The following is a 21,374-nucleotide window of genomic DNA, read 5'->3' as shown; positions in this document are numbered from 1 at the left end:
GTCTTTTTCTTATTCAAAGTATGGAACGTTTTAATTATATCTGTATAATCTATGTGTTCAAAATTGAAACTTGAATGGCAAGCTACAACATTTTCTTTTAGTAAAGATTCTGCGACAGTGGGTGATGAATTCAAGGACCTGGTAGTGGTAACAGGAATGTCCGAAAAGAAGTTTTCAAATGCGGCTGCAACTTCAGCATCTGATTTAATTACATTATTATCAATTACCAGATTATATTCACTACTACTCCTTTTAGATCTTCCTGCTTCACCATTAATAATACTCCAGGTCGCTTTAATTACATTGGAACTGTTTTTTATTTTAGAGCTCAAATATAGTGATTTAGCAATAGAGCAAACTTTTTTAAACAATTTAGAATACTTCTTTACATATTCATGAAATTCAATAGTGTTTATAAATATCCTCTCGTTATAAAGCTCATATAGGCGTTTCCTGCTTTTATAGATGCCAGTAGTTGCCCATTGATTGAAAGGCGCATTGCCATGAGCTGGTATGGTTTTAGGTGTGAAGGTAGATTTAAACTCGGTATGGTAAATATTTAAAAAATCATCACACAAGTTATTTGTATTTTTATTCCTTAATAATAAAGGTAATTTGTCAGAGAGTTTAGATTTGAATGTTTCAATGCGTCTTTCAGTCTTTGGGTTAACAATAATATGTGGTTTCGACACTTTATTTACTTTATTTTCTATTGAAATTAATTGTCCACAATGATCTGAATCGAGTAATGATATAATTTGTTTATTAGTTGGTACAATATCAGTATAAATATTATCTAGACAAGTAGCACTAGTAGGAGTTATCCTAGTGGGCTCCAGAAACAGGTTCGTTAGGTTAAACGAAGCAAATAAACTTACAATTCTAGTACTTAAGCTAGAATTTTCTAACAAATTTATATTAAAATCGCCACAAGTAATGATGAATTTATTTGAACTACTGAGTTTATTTAATACTTCATCTAATACTGTTTCAAAACAGTCATACAAGCCAGAAGGTGGTCTATACACACTCAAAACAATAAACCGCTCTAATTCCACACAGGCTATTTCAACAGTACGTTCAACAGAGTAACCAACTATATCCTTGCGTTCTTTGAATTTAAGATTGTTGTTTATTAAAATTAGTGAACCACCATGTATAGCGTTTTCTCTGCTGAACGAGCTACCAATCTGATGATTACCAAAGTTGAACATTAGCTGATGGGATTTCAGCCAATGCTCAGTAGTGCACAAAATGTCAACATTATTACAGTTTAAAAATAATTCTATTTCTAATTCTTTACTCATGAAACCTTGGATGTTTTGGTGCACCAGATTGATAATATTACTGTTAAGTATGCAAGAGGATGACTCTATTGTCTTGCAAAGCATGTAAAAATTCACAAAATATACAATGTTTTGCTTATCAACATTTTAATAATGAGTGATACCACGGCCTCACAGAAAACCGACGTGAAACAACGCTTGCGTTGCGTTTCGTTGCGTGATTGACGTTGCCGGAGGCCCAGTTTCCCCCCTTCCCAATTCCCGATTTCTCAACAACCCTTAAATTCCTAACCCCCAAAAGGCCGGAAACGTACTTGTAACGCCTCTGGTGTTTCAAGTGTCCATGGGCGGCGGCGATTGCTTACCAACAGGTGATCCTTCTGCTCGTTTACCGGCTTATTCCATAATAATTTAACATGTTAACCATAAATCACGGTAACCAAACCCCATAACAAACCGAGCCATTACCCAGCAGTTAACCCTCACCGCAACCGATGGAGTTGAACAAAACTATAACATTACACTACTTGATACCTTGTATGTCACGTGACACCGCGCCGCCGTAGGGTTGAATTACACCGACTTATGACACTTGATACACGGTCGAAATATTCATATTAGTTACTGGTTGAAAGGAATTTAGGAGGCTTAAGTTGCAAGTGCGAGAAAAATCTGGATAATATACAGATACTATGTTTTACATGCGGTAGGACCATGCTTTTGTACGAATGGGCCGGCTCGACAGGAGTAATCTCACGACCTCATAGATACCTCATAGATCATACATAGATACCTAATCGGCATGAAATAATGTTTGCGTTGTGTTTCGCGCTATACGTGTGGTGATCGGAGCCTCACCACTGCAAAAGGCTGTAAGTTCTATGGTGTTGCAGGTCTCCGACGCTGATCACTTAAGTACCATGAAATCAAGTACCAAGGTAAAGTATCAAGTAGTAGGTATCCCATAGAAAGCTGATTGCGGCATGGTTAGGTTCTTTTCTGGATGCAAAAAATGCATTCGTAAATAGGTGAAAAGTGCTAAGTGCTATTGCTATTGTAAAAAAATTAAATATAATGACATAGAAACAGGCCAAGGACCACAAACATCAATATTCTCTGCCTACTTCATATTGCTTCTAATATAGGCAATTGATAGCTGAATTAGATCTCATCGATGTGAACTGCATTGAAATGTTCTTGAAGTAAATTGACTGATAAGGTACTTGCACCTAATATGGCCCACGTTTTTTTAGTTATTGTGGTTCTATTCTAGTCTAGTCTTACTGTATGGCTGTATGTGTCAGTAGATTAGAATACATTCACCACACCAACCTAACTCTTTACAGTCGGGGGGTCGTAATAAAGAGGTTTAAGACGCCCGCTTCTCATGTATGAGGATGCGGGTTCGAAACCTACCAACGGCAAGTACCAATGTGACATTTTCCGAGTTATATGCACTTTCTAAGATTATTTAGACACCACTGACAAACGATGGTTTACCAATACGCATTAAGCAAGCGTGGCGTGGTGATTAATGCTCAAACCTTCTCCGTGTAAGAAGAGGCCTTTGGTGGCTGTTGATGTGATGATGTGTGTGATAAAGAATCGACTAACAAATTATAATTGGCGAAGTAGGCACTGATACAGTTGAAAGGCTCAAGTGATAAACTGTGACTTTATTTTAAAATTAGATTAACATTTTATGGTCGCATTCTCTGAAACAGCTGTACCGATTTTGATAACTCACACAGGAAGATAACAACCTACTTTTTATTTGAAGAGTTCATTCATTCAGCTACTAAGTATTCAAATTAGCCACGAATTAGCATACCTACATAGTGGCATGAGATCGTGACCTAGAAAAAAATGTTTTTGTCATCCTATTGTTCGTTCTACTGTTATTTTTGTGACTCAGTCCGTACTGGTACACTAACTGGTAACTGTGCATACAAAATTGAGTTTTATATCGTTTGTGTTAGGGTTGATAGTCATTTGTTTATTTATTTTTTGTTTCGTTTGGTATTTCAGTGCAATGTTTTGAACTGAATAATATGTTTGTCACGCAAAAGTGAACCTTATTGCTATGAATATTGTTAATAGGTGCATTATTTTGACAGCAATTATTGAAGTTTTAGAAGAGATTATGTTAAGTAGGATTTAAATTTCGCAGTGTAGAGTAAAAAAATAAAAGACAGCGTTGTTTAAGATTTCAGGTAATCTATGTCGAATTTCAATGCGATTTTAATATTTAAACTGATTTTACAGAAGAAAATTCATGTTTCAGTCAAATCTTAACAATTTGTGTGATCCACAAATTGTTGTTCCGGGTCTGAGTGTCATGTGCATGTGAACTTGTATGTTTGTAAACGCACCCACGACACAGGAGAAAATCCTATTGTGAGGCAACGTAATTATAACCAAAAAAATATGCATTCAAATCTGCCTAGTAATTTTTAAGTCTTCAATTTAATTATGTTATAGTACATACATATACATTTTTAATTAAATTGCAATTGTTCAATATCATCCATATTAATGTTCATTGTTATAAATCAAAATAAAATTTCGATACTTTTACACAAAGAGAGCAGGGGTCAATAAACCCATACACTGTGTCAACCGCAATACAGTGGCACACAAAACTCAACCTTACTGCTTAAAAAATAGAGGTTATGAGAACCATACAATGAATCACCAGTTGATTTATAATAGCCATTATTTTTAGTCCTTGAATGGATACCGCAAATCAGTATAAATGTGGGATGCATCAAGCTAGATAGATGGGACCAATGACCCGAATATGTGGTATAATTTTCGAAAATTAACATAACTATAATTAGTCTTTTTTTATGGTATAAGCCGGTAAACGAGCAGACAGATCACCTGTTGGTAAGCAATCGCCGCCACCCATGGACACTCGAAACACCAGAGGCGTTACAAGTGCGTTGCCGGCCTTTTGGGGGTTAGGGATTTAAGGGGAATTGGGGATTGGGAAGGTAATTGGGCCTCCGGTCGACAGACATCATAGTAGATTAATACCTTTGACACCATATCTACCCTTGTTAGTGATGGCTTGACCAGTCGCCCTTGAAGTGAGCTTGATCACATTCTCGCCTGTCATTGGTCAAGATTATTCTCACATCCAATGACATGGCGGAACGCGATCAAACTCACTTCGAATGTTTTAAATTGACAATTAGAGAATAGCCTAGCCGGTGCGAAGGCGTGGCATAATTTTAATGCAACATTTTATGCCATATTTTTATTCATATTATTTCTTAACAGCACAAAATTAAAGATTTCTTTCTCAACACCTTGAAATTTCACTTTCAAACAAATTTCCTTTTACCTAATTGAATAATTTTCTGAGTCACTTGGAAAGTTTGCTAATCTGCGCAGAAACCACTGAGTAAACAAATAAAACACTTAATCGCCGTTGCCGCAAATTGGTGCATTTACCTTATTCGATGAAATTGCTACAAGGTTTCTTTGTAAATATAAAATTTTATTGTGATGATCGGTTATTGGTGTTTTTACCCTGATATTTTTATTAGATCTGATTTACTTAGATCAGATTTATTTCGTTGTTTTTTAAGTGGCTTTTGAGTTCGATTTCAGTATTTATTCCGAGTAGGTAACGCAGCTAGCATTAAATTTGAAAATCTTAAGAAACTAGGATGATTATGCACGGTGTTTCGCGAAAGGATGGAAGGAATCTCTTGAAATATTTTGGGTTCGATTTTTGCGTTACTATAAATCAACATGAATTATTACCAATTAGATACTTAGGTACATAATAACGAAACCAAAAATATACTTTAGAAATATGAACAGTGTTTTCCAATAGGCCTCCTAATATCCTCTTAAACATAACTGGTGAAAACTAGACTATTAGCACATTACTGTTTACCTATTTACAGAATAACAGGGTTTATGTTATGTGTGTATATTTAACTTAATATTTAAATAACTATTTGTTCAGCAATTAAGAACACCGTGCGTGTACCTAATCGACTCCTAAGTCACGCACAATTAGCTAAAATATTTTTAGGATGTTTTTTATGGTATTAGCCGGTAAACAAGCAGACGGTTCATTTAATAAGAAACTTTTAAATTGCAATCTCCAACACGCCCCTGTTGGGCGTGGAAATTAAGGCAAACTTTTACATGAGAAGGAACATATCCGTAAGATCGGGATTCTTTGCCTCTAGGGGATAACTTTGACCAAAATTCTATAACTAATAAAAATCCAGAACAAGGCGTATATTTTTCACTAGCTACTTCCGCGCGGTTTGACGTTACCGGAGGCCCAATTCCCCCTTCCCAATCTTCCCCATCCCCATTCCCGAACAACAACCCTTAAATTCCTAACTCCCAAAAAGCCGGCAACGCACTTGTAACGCCTCTGGTGTTTCAAGTGTCCATGGGCGGCGGCGATTGCTTACCATCAGTCAATACGTCTGCTCGATTATCGGCATGTCTCATAAAAAAAAGGTACCTAATAACATTCATTGTTTGAACCTCTGCCTAGATTATCAGATAATAACAGACGCGCTATTAAGTATGTATCTTCTACACTTGTCCAGCTTCGACAAGCCCGTTAAACTCCAACATAAACAAACATTAGTTTAATAGGAACTACCAACAGATGGCTCTGACTAATTGAGGACAATTGTCTAGATGGTGTCTTCAATCAGTGCACTAGTAAATAGGTCACAATGGAAGCGCATGTGTTGAACATCAACTTGTTATTACATGCATAATAATAAATAGTGTCTTGTTTTTCGAATGGTTGTGAGACCGATAGTTTTTTTAGAGCTAGAATAATAGAGGTATTCCACATTGGGCACCCGTTTATTAGGTATTTTTCGTGAGTGCCATTTGTGGAATAATTTTTTAATTTTGTATTTTATTCCACGAGGAAAAATAGCTATGGGTGCCGTAAGTGGAACATGTCCGGTGCCAATAATACCTTTAAAATTATCTGCAATTACTTCGCCTTGGGTGAGACGAGCAAGAGGGAGTTTAAAACACTTAGGGTGTTTTTCCACAAGATGTGCTCTGTAGCTATGCTACGAAGATGTAATAGCTTAACTGTGAAACTATGTGACCGTTTCTACTGATACAAATCTATTGTAGCGGTGCGAGTAAGATGCGCCGACGCAAAGTAGTTGTGCGATGAAGATAGGCAGATCCGAACTCGAACCGATCCAGTGACCTTTTGTTTAAGAGCATTTACACATTCATAATACTTGCATTCCGAACTAGTTTTTATTATAAATGCAAAGGTACGTTTGTCTGGAGATACAAAGGGAAAATAAGTATAGACTACTTTGTTCCTTTGACTACGCAGGCAAAGTCACGGGTAACAGCTAGTAAGCCAATAGACCAAACACATTAAATTATCTTCAATAAGGACAATAGCTCCCATACATTATGTATGTGGGTCGTTCATACAAACTGACATAAATAGCATTATCTATTAATATAGAGACACAATTGAAATTAATCGTTTAGGGGACTATAAGGTTAAGCAGTCTGGAGTCTAGAGACCGACTTCACAGTTCACACTGATTTTGTTGGGGATTTTAATAGAGATAAATAGATAATGAAGTATGTATTGTTATGTGATAGCATATAGATATTTATGATGATACGAGTTTCTAGCCGACTTCAAAAAAAAAGGTTCACTGTTTGGTCTGTATGTAAGTATGTTTGTCGATGATTATCTTGCGATTGACCGAACCGATTTTGATACGTTTTCAGAAAAGTATGTGTTACACTTTTTGAGGGGGAAAATCATCCAATGACTTCTCTTCGAGATCCCTCTCGAGACTCAGAGTGAGACTCTTACTGACTAAAAATACCCCGTTCCTTCTTTTGCTTTTCGAGCTGGAACCCCGGTAAACCCGCTTGGTAGTCTGCAGCCTCCGAATAATATTTTAGTATATTAACCGACTTCAAAAGTGTAGGTTGAAGTTGGATTTTTAACGTAGTTTACTGAAAATTATTTTACCTAATAAAGTTTATCAATGCACACATTGCTTTCCACTGCGTCATGCAATCATGTAAAAATGTACTTTCGCGATAAGAAATATTAAATTGTGTTTATGTGTTAAGTAAAATTTACAAAATACCTACAATACTAACTCAAGCGCATTCCTTTGTAATCCGTAATAGTTATAATACACAGTATATTAAATCGCCAACCCGCATTGAGCATTTGCCATCATCATTGGTGATTAATGCTCAAACATTCTCCGTGTGAGAAGAGGCCTTTGGTCAGCATTAGCCACTTAAGCACTTATAGGCTGTTGATGTGATGATATGCTATTAAAATAAAACAATAGTTTATAGTACAAACAGTGTCGGTACGGTAGTCTAGTAGTCAACAGAAGAGGAAAGAATTTGAAACCAAATTTAGTTTTTCCTGCGGGTTTCGGGACGTGATTCACCGGGTCAACCCCGAGAAGGAGAGACCTCCATTAGAGTTTATAAGTACCTACTGTGCTTATTTAAGAATTTAAAGTGCTTAGGTATCATCTAATACTAATTCGATGTATAAGTGGAGGTGATGATTAATTCCATCAATATTTCGTTAGTTATCAAAAGGGAAAATCTACATGCAGTTAAACAACATAAATCAATAAAACCAAATCACCATGTAGGTAAGCCCTTTCATTCATTATGAAAAGATCAATTATATCAGATCCAATAGGTATTATATCAAAATAATAAATGATCCTTCATTTGCTACACATTATACCCAACAGACACGCTACTATCACTAAAAACATACCGAAAATGCATCACTATTTTGCTTTCTACCTCACTTCAAACCAAACCTCTCACCAGTGAGATGCAAAAGCAATAAAACGCATCCCAAAATAAGGTTAGACCACAATAATCCTAAATCTGACCATTCCTTCGACCATAAACTGAATGAATCACTCTTCGAGCCTCGCTAATATAAAATTAGATAGCATTCCGTGTTTACACGAATAAAACGAACACACACACTAACACATTCTTACTATCATTCCTTCGTCACGCGTCTTGGACTAGGGCAAAGATTATTTAATAGATGGAGATGTGACAGATTAGAAAGACATTACTAATTTTACCTACTACGTTTTTTAATCAGAATGTAAAGGGGATGCTTTCGAAAAACGCTGCAAAATTGTAAAATTTTAATAGTTTTTGTTTTCGTCGTAAAACATCCAGCTTGTTTAACATTGTTGAATTCCTTATTTATTCATTTGTTTGAAATTAAATTAGTTTTTTACCGTCTCCTGTTTGCGGCGTTTGGGAGCGTTCCGTTTTCCATGTATAGTGTAAAAGTAAGATCAAGTTTTATATAATTTAGGTACAAAAGTTTCACTTATCAACCTTTCTACTAATTATTCGCTACTTATCTCTTTAGTTGTAAGTAAAAATAATGTTTATTTCATTTTCGACAAAAACTTTCAACTCATTTTCAATTTCAATTAAGTAAATGAACCAATACTTAAAATAAATCACTATCGCTACAAAAATCTTATGCATATTTGTTCAATTTAAACAATATCGATAAGGAACAAATTACAAAACGTATCTAATAAAAAGGCTTTGTATCATCAAAACGAATTTTACACTTAATTTACAAATGATTATCTTATCTCTCAATCGTATCGAATTGATTTTTCAACCACTTACAACGGTATTAGATTACAAATGGCATAACGGAATTAATTTAGTTGGTTTTAATTTTAATTAAATATTTAATTTGGAACGCTTGTTAACACAGGCTTATTAAATAATCAAGTTGAGTTTATTTAGTTTGTTAATCGTTCATTTTGGATTCGAAAACGTAACATTGTGATATACATGCATAAGGAAATAGATGCCCAGAGAAACCCCTTCCTCATCATCATAATCATACCAGTGACAAGACTACCACACCACACATGTTCACTAGTAAATATACTTCTCATAATGGCTTCCAGATCATTCGGTTAAAAGCGATCTGATTTAATAACATGTCTCATTTCTTTAATGCGAACTGTTTTTGAATAATTTTGTAGTTTGGACTTACATTTAAAAGCAATTACAAAGACCTTAATTAATTTTCTCACAGAAATAAATATTTCAAATTAAAGATTCACACAACAAGACCAATGAAAACTGTCAAAATCCTCACAGAGGACACTCTATGATAGGCAGTAAACACACAAACACATTACGTAACAAATAAACAGCTGACTCTATGACAGGAACCAGGAATACACAAGTGACGTAGCTAGTTCAATGACCTCTCATAGTTGCATCAATTTAGCTTAATTATCGTTTGTAGGGTTGAACCACTTGTTAAACTAACTGGTGATTATAACTGACGGGTCGGTTAAAGAGATATTGAATTACTCATGGTTCATATTACGGGTTTTGATTGTGTAATGTTTTGATGATGATGTTGAAGTTTTTGGTATGTTTATTTATTTATTTGAATGGTTAACAATAAGGTCTCGGGTTCGATTCCCGTGTTGGGCAAAGTATTATTGGTTTTCTGAAGTTATCATTATTATTATTAATCGTGAAGTTACGATATTATGTATTTCTAACATTGTAACTATTCCACTTTGTTTAATAGTTTATAGACAAAATAATCTTAAATTACATAACAAACGAATTATATCTGTAACTACCCTGACCTGCGTATTAAGTACCTGATGAGTTACCGAGGCTCTAGCCCGAAAAGCACAAATAGGAACATGGTGGTTTTTTGTCAGTAAGAGTCTGACACTCCCTCTCGCCTCGCCCAAGACGGGAGAAGCTATTGAATGATTTTCACCCATCAAAAATCTCTACCTACTTACTACAGGCTTCTTTTTTCCTCTTCATTATAATATTAGTAGTAGCAAAAAGTACACGACAACTTTGTAGTATTTCACAAGCATACATTGTTAAAGTTGTAAATATTACGACGGGAAGCAGGAATGGGAAGAAATTAAGTTAGTTATGGAGTGCAAAAACTAAGTGGACTACTATTTTAGGGTTGAGTGCTTCGCATTGTTCAATTTCTAAGCTAAACAAATGCTTATTTGATTCGCTTGTTACAAACAATGTTATATTATTGTTATACATAGCTACTAGACATAACATCAACAGTCTATGACAGTCCACTACTGGACTAGTTATCGTCTGAATACTGAAAAATATTGTGGGAAAGCCATGCTATGGCACTGCTGGGCTTGCTCGACCGGAGTGATACCACGGACTCACAGAAAACCGACGTGAAACAACGCTTGCGTTGTGTGAGTGAAGTTACCGGAGGCCCAAATATCTCCCTTCCCAATCTTCCTATACCCCTATTCCCCAGCAACCCTTAAATTCCTAACCCCCAAAAGGCCGGCAACGTACTTGTAACACCTCTGGTGTTTTGAGTGCCCATGGGCGGCGGCGATTGCTTACCATCTGGTGATCCGTCTACTCGTTTACCGGGTTATAAAATAAAATAAGCTAGTCAATTTAAGGTTTGGTGGTAAATTCTAAGAATATATTTCTAATATAAGCTATATATTAGTAATCTGTCAATCTACTTTCAAGTATTTTAAAACTCCAAACAAAACTATTATCATGCACCGTTAATATTCCCTGTCATTTCACTAACCCGTAAAATTCAATAATCCACGGGACACCCCTGAAAAAACTAGTTTATTTCATCGTTCGCGCGATAGGCTTTGATGTCGCCACTGAAATATAACTTCCTGAAATATAAATATTACAGTTTCAGAGTTCACAGTTTTGTAATACCATGTTATATTTAAAAAAGTTTGTCTGTTCGTTTGTTTGTTAGTTTGTAGGTAACTGGTAAACAGATGGGCTATTTTTGGTTGGGATTTTGAATGTTATGAGCTATTTAAATACGACAGCTTTGTGGGTTGAGCAAGATGTCTCGGGTTTGATTGTCTCTTGCACAAATATCCAAATGGTGTATAATGGATTTTTTATGATATAAACCGGTATACAAGCAGACGCTGTAATCGCTGCCGCCCATGGACAGTGGACGCCCGCAACACCAGAGGCGTTACAAGTGCGTTGCCGGTCTTTTGGAGGTTAGGAATTTAAGGGTTGTTGGGGAATCGGGGATTTGAAAAGGAAGGTAATTGGGCCTCCGGAAACCTCACTGACACAATGAACCATAACGCAAACGTTGTTTCACGTCAGTTTTTTTGTGTGAAGATAGAATTGGGGTGACGAAGATGATATTAAATAATAATATACATTGGTATACCAAATAAAAACTTAATATAGAGACTTTGTTTAAAACAAAAACACAAAACATAGTCTACAAATCTTAGCCTCAGCCTTATACTCATAATTCCAGCCTAGCCAATCACAGCAGTGTACGTGACATTAGACATTAGACTGGAAGCTGTACGGCTTCTGTCTTCTAACCTTGGCTGGCCAGCACTTATTGGATGACTGCCGTGGACATGGACACTGATTGAGGGGATTACTTGTAATAAGGTCTAGGCTTCTGTCTCTTTGAAGTTGTTTACAAAAGTTGGAGTGGTTTACAAAGTAGCCATGAGTAAGTAGTATTTGTAATTAATGGTTTCCTACCCAATTACCCATATTACGGGTTGTTTAAAAACAAAAGAAATATTTCACAATTAATAATTATGGAAAGACTTGGGATTCGATCTTTATTGAAATTCGATACTTTATGATTCCCCGTGAAAATGGAAGTAACAAATTGTATTTTATATGTTTTAAATCCTATGTATGTACTACCAAAAAGTATCCTATACGTTTATCAAAAACATCTTATCTTTTTTATGCTATAAGCTGGTAAACGAGCAGTCGAATTGACGCTGATGGTAAGCAATCGCCGCCGCTCGTGGACACCCGAAATACCAGAGGCGTTACAAGTGCGTTGCTGGCTTTTTAAGGGTTATTCCGCAAACGTCAATCACACAACGAAACACAACGCAAGTGTTATTTCACGTTGGATTTCTATAAGGCCGGTCAGGTCGAGCCGGCCCATTCGTGCCGAAGCATGGCTCTCCCACACTTTACTTAACTTCATTCCATTATAGATAACAACAATGGGTATTATACCTACTTAATTAACTTTTGACAAGTACTTACCACTAACTAGATCTAACATCTAATCATCGACACAAAACATAACCACGTCTTGTAAAACACAATACTAAATATCTTGACACACACACTAATCTACTAAAGATTACATTACACAAAAACTACCAACTTCTTATATTGCCCACTACTAATAGTTTTATAACTACGTAATGTTTGTACATAATAACATAAGTACATATAGTTATCTTAATTACTGCAATCATAATGAGAAACTGCCTTGGATACTCTTAAATATATGTAACTATTATAAAAATACGACCCAAATAGTCAGTCAGTTGATCCGTGATCATGGCGCTTGCAACAATTATATACGATATAAATAAACATGGTGAATATCCCGTCTTAAGTTCTAATGATATGACCCAAATATATGTAAATGTATACGTTTAAAAATTATACAAGTTGCTCCAAATAAGCGGAAAGAAAAGGGAAGGAAAACCGTGGCCACCCACGCCAGACCAAGGAGTTTACCTAATCTTGAAACTAATCTCAATGTCAATTCAATTTCAATATCACTACATAGTATAAAACAAAGTCGCTTTCTCTGTCCCTTTGTATGCTTAAATCTTTAAAACTACGCAACGAATTTTGATGCGGTTTTTTTAATAGATAGAGTGATTCAAGAGGAAGTTTTATATGTATTATACATGCATAAAATATCACTATTGCACCCATGCGACCACCCAGCTGGGGCGGGTTGCTAGTAAGTTATAAAATCTCACGGCAGCACGTGACCACTGGGCTACCGTCTTCCTTTTAAGAAAATCATCCAATGACTTCTCCGGCTTTGGGTAAGATGAGAGTGAGTGTCAGACTCTTACTGACTAAAAACCACCCCGTTCCACACTGTCCACACACCGGACAATGTCCTGCCCGCCCTTCGAGTCAGAACCCCGATAAACAACCCGCTACGTTGTTTGCAACGCTGGATATACACCTAAAGTCCCCATTCTATGCAACCGCGGCCCATGTAGAGGAGCCCTGATACTCATAGTGGACGGACGCGAGTATTAACACCTTCGCAAATAAAATACCGTGAGGTTATGTAATACATAGTCCATATCTAACACATAACGGTAGCCCAAGGCCATAGTTTCCACGCCAGTATTGACGTGGGTAAATTCATGTAGGTGCTGCCACCTACTCCTCATCCAATATGGTTAAGATTAAAAGTTGTCCCGTTAATTTCGTCATAGTGTCATTGATTGGCTAATATCACGCCTCTTGTTGGTTTGTTTAAGGGGTAGATAGAAGTGTATGTGTAATGTGTAAGATACACCCACAGTTTGTCGGTTGTAAGTTCTATGTGATATGATTAAAGAGCGAGTTTATAAATATAATTGATTTCAACTCTCAGCTGGCGGGTTGGATATCTTAGTTCAAAAGGATCAAGTTTAATCGTCTTGATTTTGAGGAACACACTACGCCACGTCACGCCTTTTATCCCCGAAGTTGTAGGTAGAGGTGCACGGTACGTAATACCGCTGTACAATGTACACCCGGTGTTCACCGTTTATGTTATAAGTCCCGTGTAATAAGTGTGAATGTTTGTTTGGATGTTTGTCTGTCAATCATGCTGAAACTATGAGCTAACTTGGGTGACAGGATACTTTTTATCCCACGGCAACACGGACGAAACCATTAAGTAATTTTACATTTAAACTAACACTTAAATTTTGTTACTGAAACACATATTTACCTATTGAAACTCTTAAGTATAGTTCTACTATTAAAACAATAACAATGTCATTGACCTGAATGATATAACGTGGGATAGAGATAGTGAAGCGATTGATATCTGAGTGAATGAATGAGTCGTTCAGCTGCGGACAATGTAATAGATAATTAATAATTACTTTATTTCTTATCTCTGTATCGAGAGTATGAAAGGATTAATTGTGTTTCACAGACATAAGCACATCTGTTACTGGAAGTTGTTGTAAGATTAATAAACATTATGTTAAAATACTAGCTGTGTACGCGACGTCGTACGCGTACGCGCTTTTTCGCGTAAATCTCGAACTCGATTTTTGGAATAGGGGGCAAACGAGCAAACAGGTCACCTGATGGTAAGCAATCAGCGCCGCCCGTGGACACCCGCAACACCAGATGAGTCAGAGGTACGTTGCCGGCCTTTGCCTCCTATTCCATAAAAAAAACTTTATTTTTAAACCATATTTTTGGGTTCGTTGTCAGTCTAGTAACACCTACTATTTCTTCTTTTAGTTCCTAAATAATAATAATGTGATATATGAATTTTATCTTTTTCGTAATATGACTTTCTCATTCTTTTCATGTAACAAAGGAAAATTTATTTAACCTTCAGTTTTTTAGTAACTCTGTCAAGAACTTCCTATAATACTCTATCCGTCTTATTGTTTACAAACTGATAAAGTTTTGATTAAATGTCATTAACACTTGCAGTTATCACTGTTCTGATAACAATGTCTGACGGATCTTATATGATTCGATTTCATTTTTACTATGTTGTCATGGTCGTTTGTTAAAATTTAATGTGGAAGAAAAAAATCCGTTCTGTTACTAATAAGAAGATTAAATAGTATTTCTCAATCTCTCACACATACATCAACAGTCTATAAATGGCCACTGCTGACACGAAAGCGGAAGAATCGGGGTAGATCGTAATAGGATTGGAGTCTATACGAAAGGATCGTAGTCCATACGAAAAGATTGGGGTTTACACGAAAGGGTCGGGCTTCATACGAAAGGATCAGGGTCTATACTCTATACGAAAGGATGGGAGTCTATACGAAAGGATCAGGAACTACTCGAAAGAAATTATCTAAATTCCGCATTGACGTGTTTGCAGGACAAACGTAAGTGACATTATAAAATGAGATCGATTACGCTTTCCACGTAAAAATCCGTATCACGATTTTTCCTTGAAAACGTTTGGCTATCGGAAGATAAATTTTATTATGAATCATTACAATATATTTTCGTTTATGACAACTTTTCACGAAAATAAATATGAACGTACATACAGTATGTTAACTAACAGAGGGCGTTCCTTAAAACTCGTTGATAGATTAAAATAAAAATAAGCAATAGATTGCAACGTTGCCTTCCTTCAACTACGCGTGCACAGAGTTTTTTCTTTTACGTATCGATTTTTTTTTTGTGAATATTTTAATATAAAAAAAAAAAATTGTTTTGTTTTTGAATGGTAATATTTTTTTAGCATGTATGGATGCTATTGGGAGTTAGCAGGAAGGTCTTCTGTTAGTTAACATACTGTATATGGGACATTAAATGGAATGGCTTCTGAAAAACGTTGTTGATGGTGAATCAAACGGATTTCCTGAAAACGTGAAAACGGATGAATCATGGTCTGTAAATAAACTTTTGCTTTATGCTTTTCTTAAATGTATCATACGAACAGTATGCGTTATAATGGGTGAGATTGTTGCCGGGTAGTTTAGTTTTCGAGTTATACCTACCTATGAAATTTTCGTGATTCAAATAAACAAATATCTGGTAATCACACCACTCCATTTCTTAACCGAATGATCTTTCCAATTATTGATTTTGGTACTTAAACTAAGTAAGTCATTAAAGCAGCTGGATACAAGCCGGTTCTAACCGGCCGATCTGAGAGTCTTGAGAGTCATTGAGGAGAACCTACGTTTAGCAGTTGACGTAGTGTCTGAAATGATGATAATATCAGGCACGCTTCATCATAATGATGAAGAATCCGCTGCAATCGGAGGCATTCAAAAATAATGATTACTTAAACCCTTACTTAGTAACAATTTTGTTCCAAAAACAATCACGTAACCCAGTCCTGGTTACATAACCATTAAATGACTCTGAGTACGGCAGTATATAATTAAAATAAGTAAATTAGGTACCTACTCAACGTTTTGTGGTTTCAGCAAAAGGACAAAGGCGAAACATATTGTGTAGGTATATAATGTAATTGAAAGAACATTGTGTAAACAGATCAATAGCTATTCAAAATTGATCATAGACCACTGAACATATAGACCGGCATTGTTATAAATAGATACATATACAATATACATACATAATAATAGGATTTCAATGTAACCTCGATGGTTCAGTGGTTGCAAGGACGTCTGGGCAACTATAGGTAGTGTAGGTAATTGGATAGTAATAATAAAGTACTGTTATGAATGAGGCATAATTTTCTAGATTTTTTTTTAATATGGTACTTATATGGTGGAGGGCGGTAAACAAGCTGAGGGATCACCTGATGGTTAGAAACCGCGTCGCCCATAAACGCCACAGGAATTTGAAATGCATTGGCAGCCAATTAAGGGACAGGGATTTGAAGATTTTGGGGATGGGGAACGATTAAGAAAGCGAGGATTGGCCCTGAGTTTTCGTAGTTAATGATAATTTTGTAAATTATTCTACCAATTATGTTTAAGATCCTTACAAGTTTGCACTTGCAACCGTCGACTGATAGAGTTATTACATATACATATAATTAGTGAACCATTACATTAGCCTTTATCTTCTATAAAAACGTTTAAAACTAAAAAGTTTTGTGAAAATCGCAGTAATAACTTTAATAAATCATAGCCAAACAAATAAAACTCTTGAATAAAATTCTTTCGTTCAGTGATATACTGGTAACGCTTTCCTAAACCGAATGAAACACGTAAAACAATAAAATATTAACTAAATCAAAGAAAATCGTAAATGAAATAAAAATAAGCGCACACGCAGGCTAACTGCGTTGGTTATCTAACTATCACCAGTACAGTTATCAAACCAAGTATAGTTGAACTTGAAGGATATTAGTATTTTTTTTTACAACCAGACAACTTCTTTTTCCAAACGTGGAAATACTCGTGAATTTCTCGTAAAAAAAATTCCTGCGGAAGAAGAACTGTCAGACTCTTACCGTCTTAAAACCCATACCACTTTGGTACCTGTCGGTATTGGTACTTTTAAAAGTACCAATACCGACATGTATGTATGTATCCCCCACACTTAAGTGTGGGGGATCCATATTTCGGCACGAATGGGCCAGCTCGAACGGAGTGATACCACGGCCTCACAGAAAAACTGACATGAAACTTGTACGCACTTGTAACGCCTCTTACGTTTGTGTGTGTCAAGTGTCCATGGGTGGCGGCGATTATTTACTATTAGGTGATCCGTCTGCTCGTTTAGCGACTTATACCATACCTACATATAAAAAAGGCACTGGAATTTTTTGAAGTGTTAGAAAAGATTTGCTAATTGATTTTCTTTTTGTTTATTTATCAGCTGACTGTACACACACAAACGTACACAAACCACAATAATATATTCGTGTCGGCAACTAGCAATTTCTCGCTCTACTGACTACTCCTATACGGCGCTAGATTGCAGATAACATGCCACGCAAAACCAATACCTATACCTAATCAGATACGGTTGAAAATAGCGTAAGTATATATTGAATCGAATTATCTAATCTAGACAAAAGGAAATTAAATGTTTCCTACAAAATATTGCGGTAAGGAAAACACATTAATACGGTTGTTGTACCATTGATGTGCGCAAACGCAGTTGTTGAAATTTTCTATCAACGTTTTGGTTCTCAAAAACCGCATATACCTAATATAACTTTTAAACATCCCTATTATTTTTTTTACAAAAATATGTAATGAATTTTGTTTGTATAACTACTCGTAACCAGAAACAGCTGAACAGATTTAGATATTTGTTTGCGTAAATGGATTTTTAGAAATAGTTTTGTCATATTACCAGAAAGAAATACCTATTTGATAATTATCGCTTTTAATAAAGAGTTTTAAAAGAAAAGAGTTGCCTCTTTTCTTGTGTTCTTGTCTAATTTAGGAAAAAGTATTGACCCAACCAAAAACAACATACCTACTACTTAACAGTAATCATTAAGATCAGGAAGTTTCTAATAAGTAAATGTAAATAACACGGTTTAATACAAAACCCAATGGATTTGGCATTAGAACCGCTAGTCACAGTTAATTCAACTCCTTATTAAACAAAACGAAAGTAAAAACTGACCTCAAAGCGCTGCCTTGTTCCCTCACGTCCACACCATTGATTGGCTCCTCAGTCCTCGCCTGCAGTCCGGACATTTTCCACCAATAAGAACGCGTTAATCACGCGCTCCGCCAATCACAGCGAAGCTCGTGACATTACGGAGACGTATCCGCCAATTGTAGCGCGGGCACCACCAATCGGATCATCTGGAAAGGATATTTGAAATTAGAATTCGGCGTGTGCGCAGGTTTATCGTATAAGGCGGCAGGAAGTGTTGTTCTAAACAGTTATGTAACTGTTAAATGGTTAGTTGAGGATATGGCTATAAATTATGCTAATAGAGTGCAGGTGCTCCGTTCTCCTGTGTTAGAAACGATGTTTTTCTTTAAAATAGAGTTTTAGGTTAGAATTATAGATGAGTACCGATTTTTTTATGTAATTAGGACGAACTTGTTGATCCTTGTTTTTTTTTTATTGATTAAGCCGGCAAACGAGCAAGCGGCTTCACCTGATGGTAAGTCGCCCATGGATACTTGAAACACCTGAGACGTTACAAGCGCGTTTCCGGCCTTTTGAGGATTAGGAATTTAAGAGTGGTTGGGGAATCGAGAATAGGGAAGATTAGCGAGGCAGGTAATTGGACCTCCGGTAACCTGACTCACACAGCGAAACACAACACAAGCGTTGTTTCACGTCGGTTTGCAGTGAGGCCACGGTATCATCAAGCATGGCTCTCCCACACTAAAATCCTGAAGTTTCTAACTTAAAATTATTTATTATCGTCAGTCTCGAAGATCGTAAAGCTAAAACAGACATTTTGTATGCAGGATGACATCATAATAGTAACAGGTCAGACATTTATATACAAAGCCCGGGTCGATGCACCGTCAATTAGGTTTTGTGACTAGGGTAGACTGGGTACGGTTGAAACAATTTCACTTATAACGTCCATAGTTCTGCTTTTTATAACCCGAGCGATGAAGAAGATATGTTAAATAAAAGAGCATGTTTCTGTCTACTAATAGGCAATATGTTTTTAGTCCCAGGTGTGTTATTTTTAAAAGTAGATCAAATTAAAAAATAAATCGGATTTGTTGCAACCGTCCCCATACCAGGGGCGGTTGAAACAGTGAATGGGGTCAGTTGAAACACATGCGAATAATACAAAATATAATATTACAACACGTTTTATTAATTGTTTATTTTAAATCTAAGAATAATTAAGTAACTCTTTGACATTAGTAATCAGTCTTCAATATTTATATACTTGAAACGATATTTTTAATCAGCCTTTAATGTTTTAAAGCACACTATTTAAAATATATTTTATCAATCATCAAAAAACTAAGTAACTACAAATTACTTAACATTGATATAAAATTTACGTAAATTAAACCAAAATCAACTGTTTGTTTTTTAAACATAGCAAACTAAACAATAATATTTAAAAAAAAGTTTGAAAGAAAACAATTTTTGGCTTTCATTAGTCCAATAAGGATAAGCCAAATTTAAAGATCAATCAGATCACTCTTCGCACGTCCACATTAAACAATATTATTTCGTGTTAAAACAATAAAAAAATAATAAGTACACTGTTTCAACCGTACCCAAAAAAAATGTTTCAACCGTCCCCAACTCCTACTTTAGGTAAAATTCAGTTATTAGTCATTGTAACAATAATGATACACAAAAACTAGTCACAATGTCATATTCCGCGAGCTTCATTTCAAACAACAACGCACCCTCAATGCTGTCACTTGAATAAAAACGACAATAATTGGAAAAATCTCCAAGCAAAAATACTTACTTTTGGTTATCAAAACACAATAGGGTCCCCTAGAAATAGCCAAAGCGCGCGGAGAGTGACGCAACACTAAGATTCGTGTTTAGACCTATCGTCCGCTTCGTTCTCCCCTTGAACCCCTAGTCGCCCCGCCAACGGTTTGCGAGATATTCGTTTTGTTTCAACCGTCCTTTGTTTCAACCGTACCCAGTCTACCCTACTACAGCGGGTACAATCGACAAAAATACTGGCACACCCAGCACTATTTTTTATTAGTGACAGTGGATCTTAGACCAACTTGAATGAAAAGAAAATAAAAAGAAATAAATATGTACCTACACCTTAAACTAAAGATGAGCCCTGCCTAATGATAGGTATTACAAGTAAAAAGGTGTAGATAGGTTATAAGCGCTCAGAAAGTGGCACATAAAAATGTGGACAATTGGCAACGTTTTTTTAGTATGGGACTCCACGTTGGAAAATAGAGAGGGGCGTTGTTTGTAACTGGCACATTAAAATATGGACGATTGACAACGTTTTTGCACTATGGAATTCCATGTTAAAAAAAAATAGAGCGGGGCGTCGTTTGTAACGTCCCGCGCTCCCCGTAAAGTGTCACGCATTATGTTAAAGGGGAATCCAGTTATCTCCTCTTTGTATTTGTTTCATGAGTCTATCAGTAACTAATGTGATGACCCTAGTAAATAAACTGTACCTAAAAATAAACACTATCATAGTAGCTGCGTTACTATCAGCCCTTTATTGACCTATTGCTAAACTAAGAGGGTATTGTATGATAACGCACGTACGAGCTATACATAACCAGTTTATCATGGTCTCGCTTTGTATGATGTTTCTGTACTTTTGAAGGTCAGTTTATACTGGTTTTGCATAGCTTGATGTGAAGCCGTTTAGTAGTTGTAGTGTTCATGTATTTGAGGTGATATAAATTGTACAACGTAAGTGTTATTTTCGATTTGACATGATGTCAATTTATTAGTATACAGCTGATAAATGGGAGACATTTTTGAGTGTCAATTAGTTATTTTAATTGGATAAATATTCCAACAAATATTTTTATCTTTTTGATGTCAAGATCAATTTTATATTTTCAATAACTAGTCTCTTTTTATGGTATAAGCCGGTAAGCGAGCAAA

General features: G+C 35.9%; 1 protein-coding gene across 1 annotated transcript in view; it reads right to left on the bottom strand.

The window, feature by feature from the left end:
• LOC118276597 (pleckstrin homology-like domain family B member 2) overlaps nucleotides 1-21,374 on the bottom strand; it is a 122,886-nt gene that overhangs the window by 62,234 nt on the left and 39,278 nt on the right. Inside the window, exon 2 of the mRNA XM_035594943.2 lies at nucleotides 18,456-18,640. Coding sequence (XP_035450836.2) covers nucleotides 18,456-18,529 — 74 coding nt within the window. The 5' untranslated portion in view covers nucleotides 18,530-18,640. The remainder of the gene's footprint in view (nucleotides 1-18,455; nucleotides 18,641-21,374) is intronic.

This window comes from Spodoptera frugiperda, chromosome 17 (genome assembly GCF_023101765.2).
Source record: "Spodoptera frugiperda isolate SF20-4 chromosome 17, AGI-APGP_CSIRO_Sfru_2.0, whole genome shotgun sequence".
NCBI lineage: Eukaryota > Metazoa > Arthropoda > Insecta > Lepidoptera > Noctuidae > Spodoptera > Spodoptera frugiperda.
This window is presented reverse-complemented; position numbering and strand designations above follow the sequence as displayed.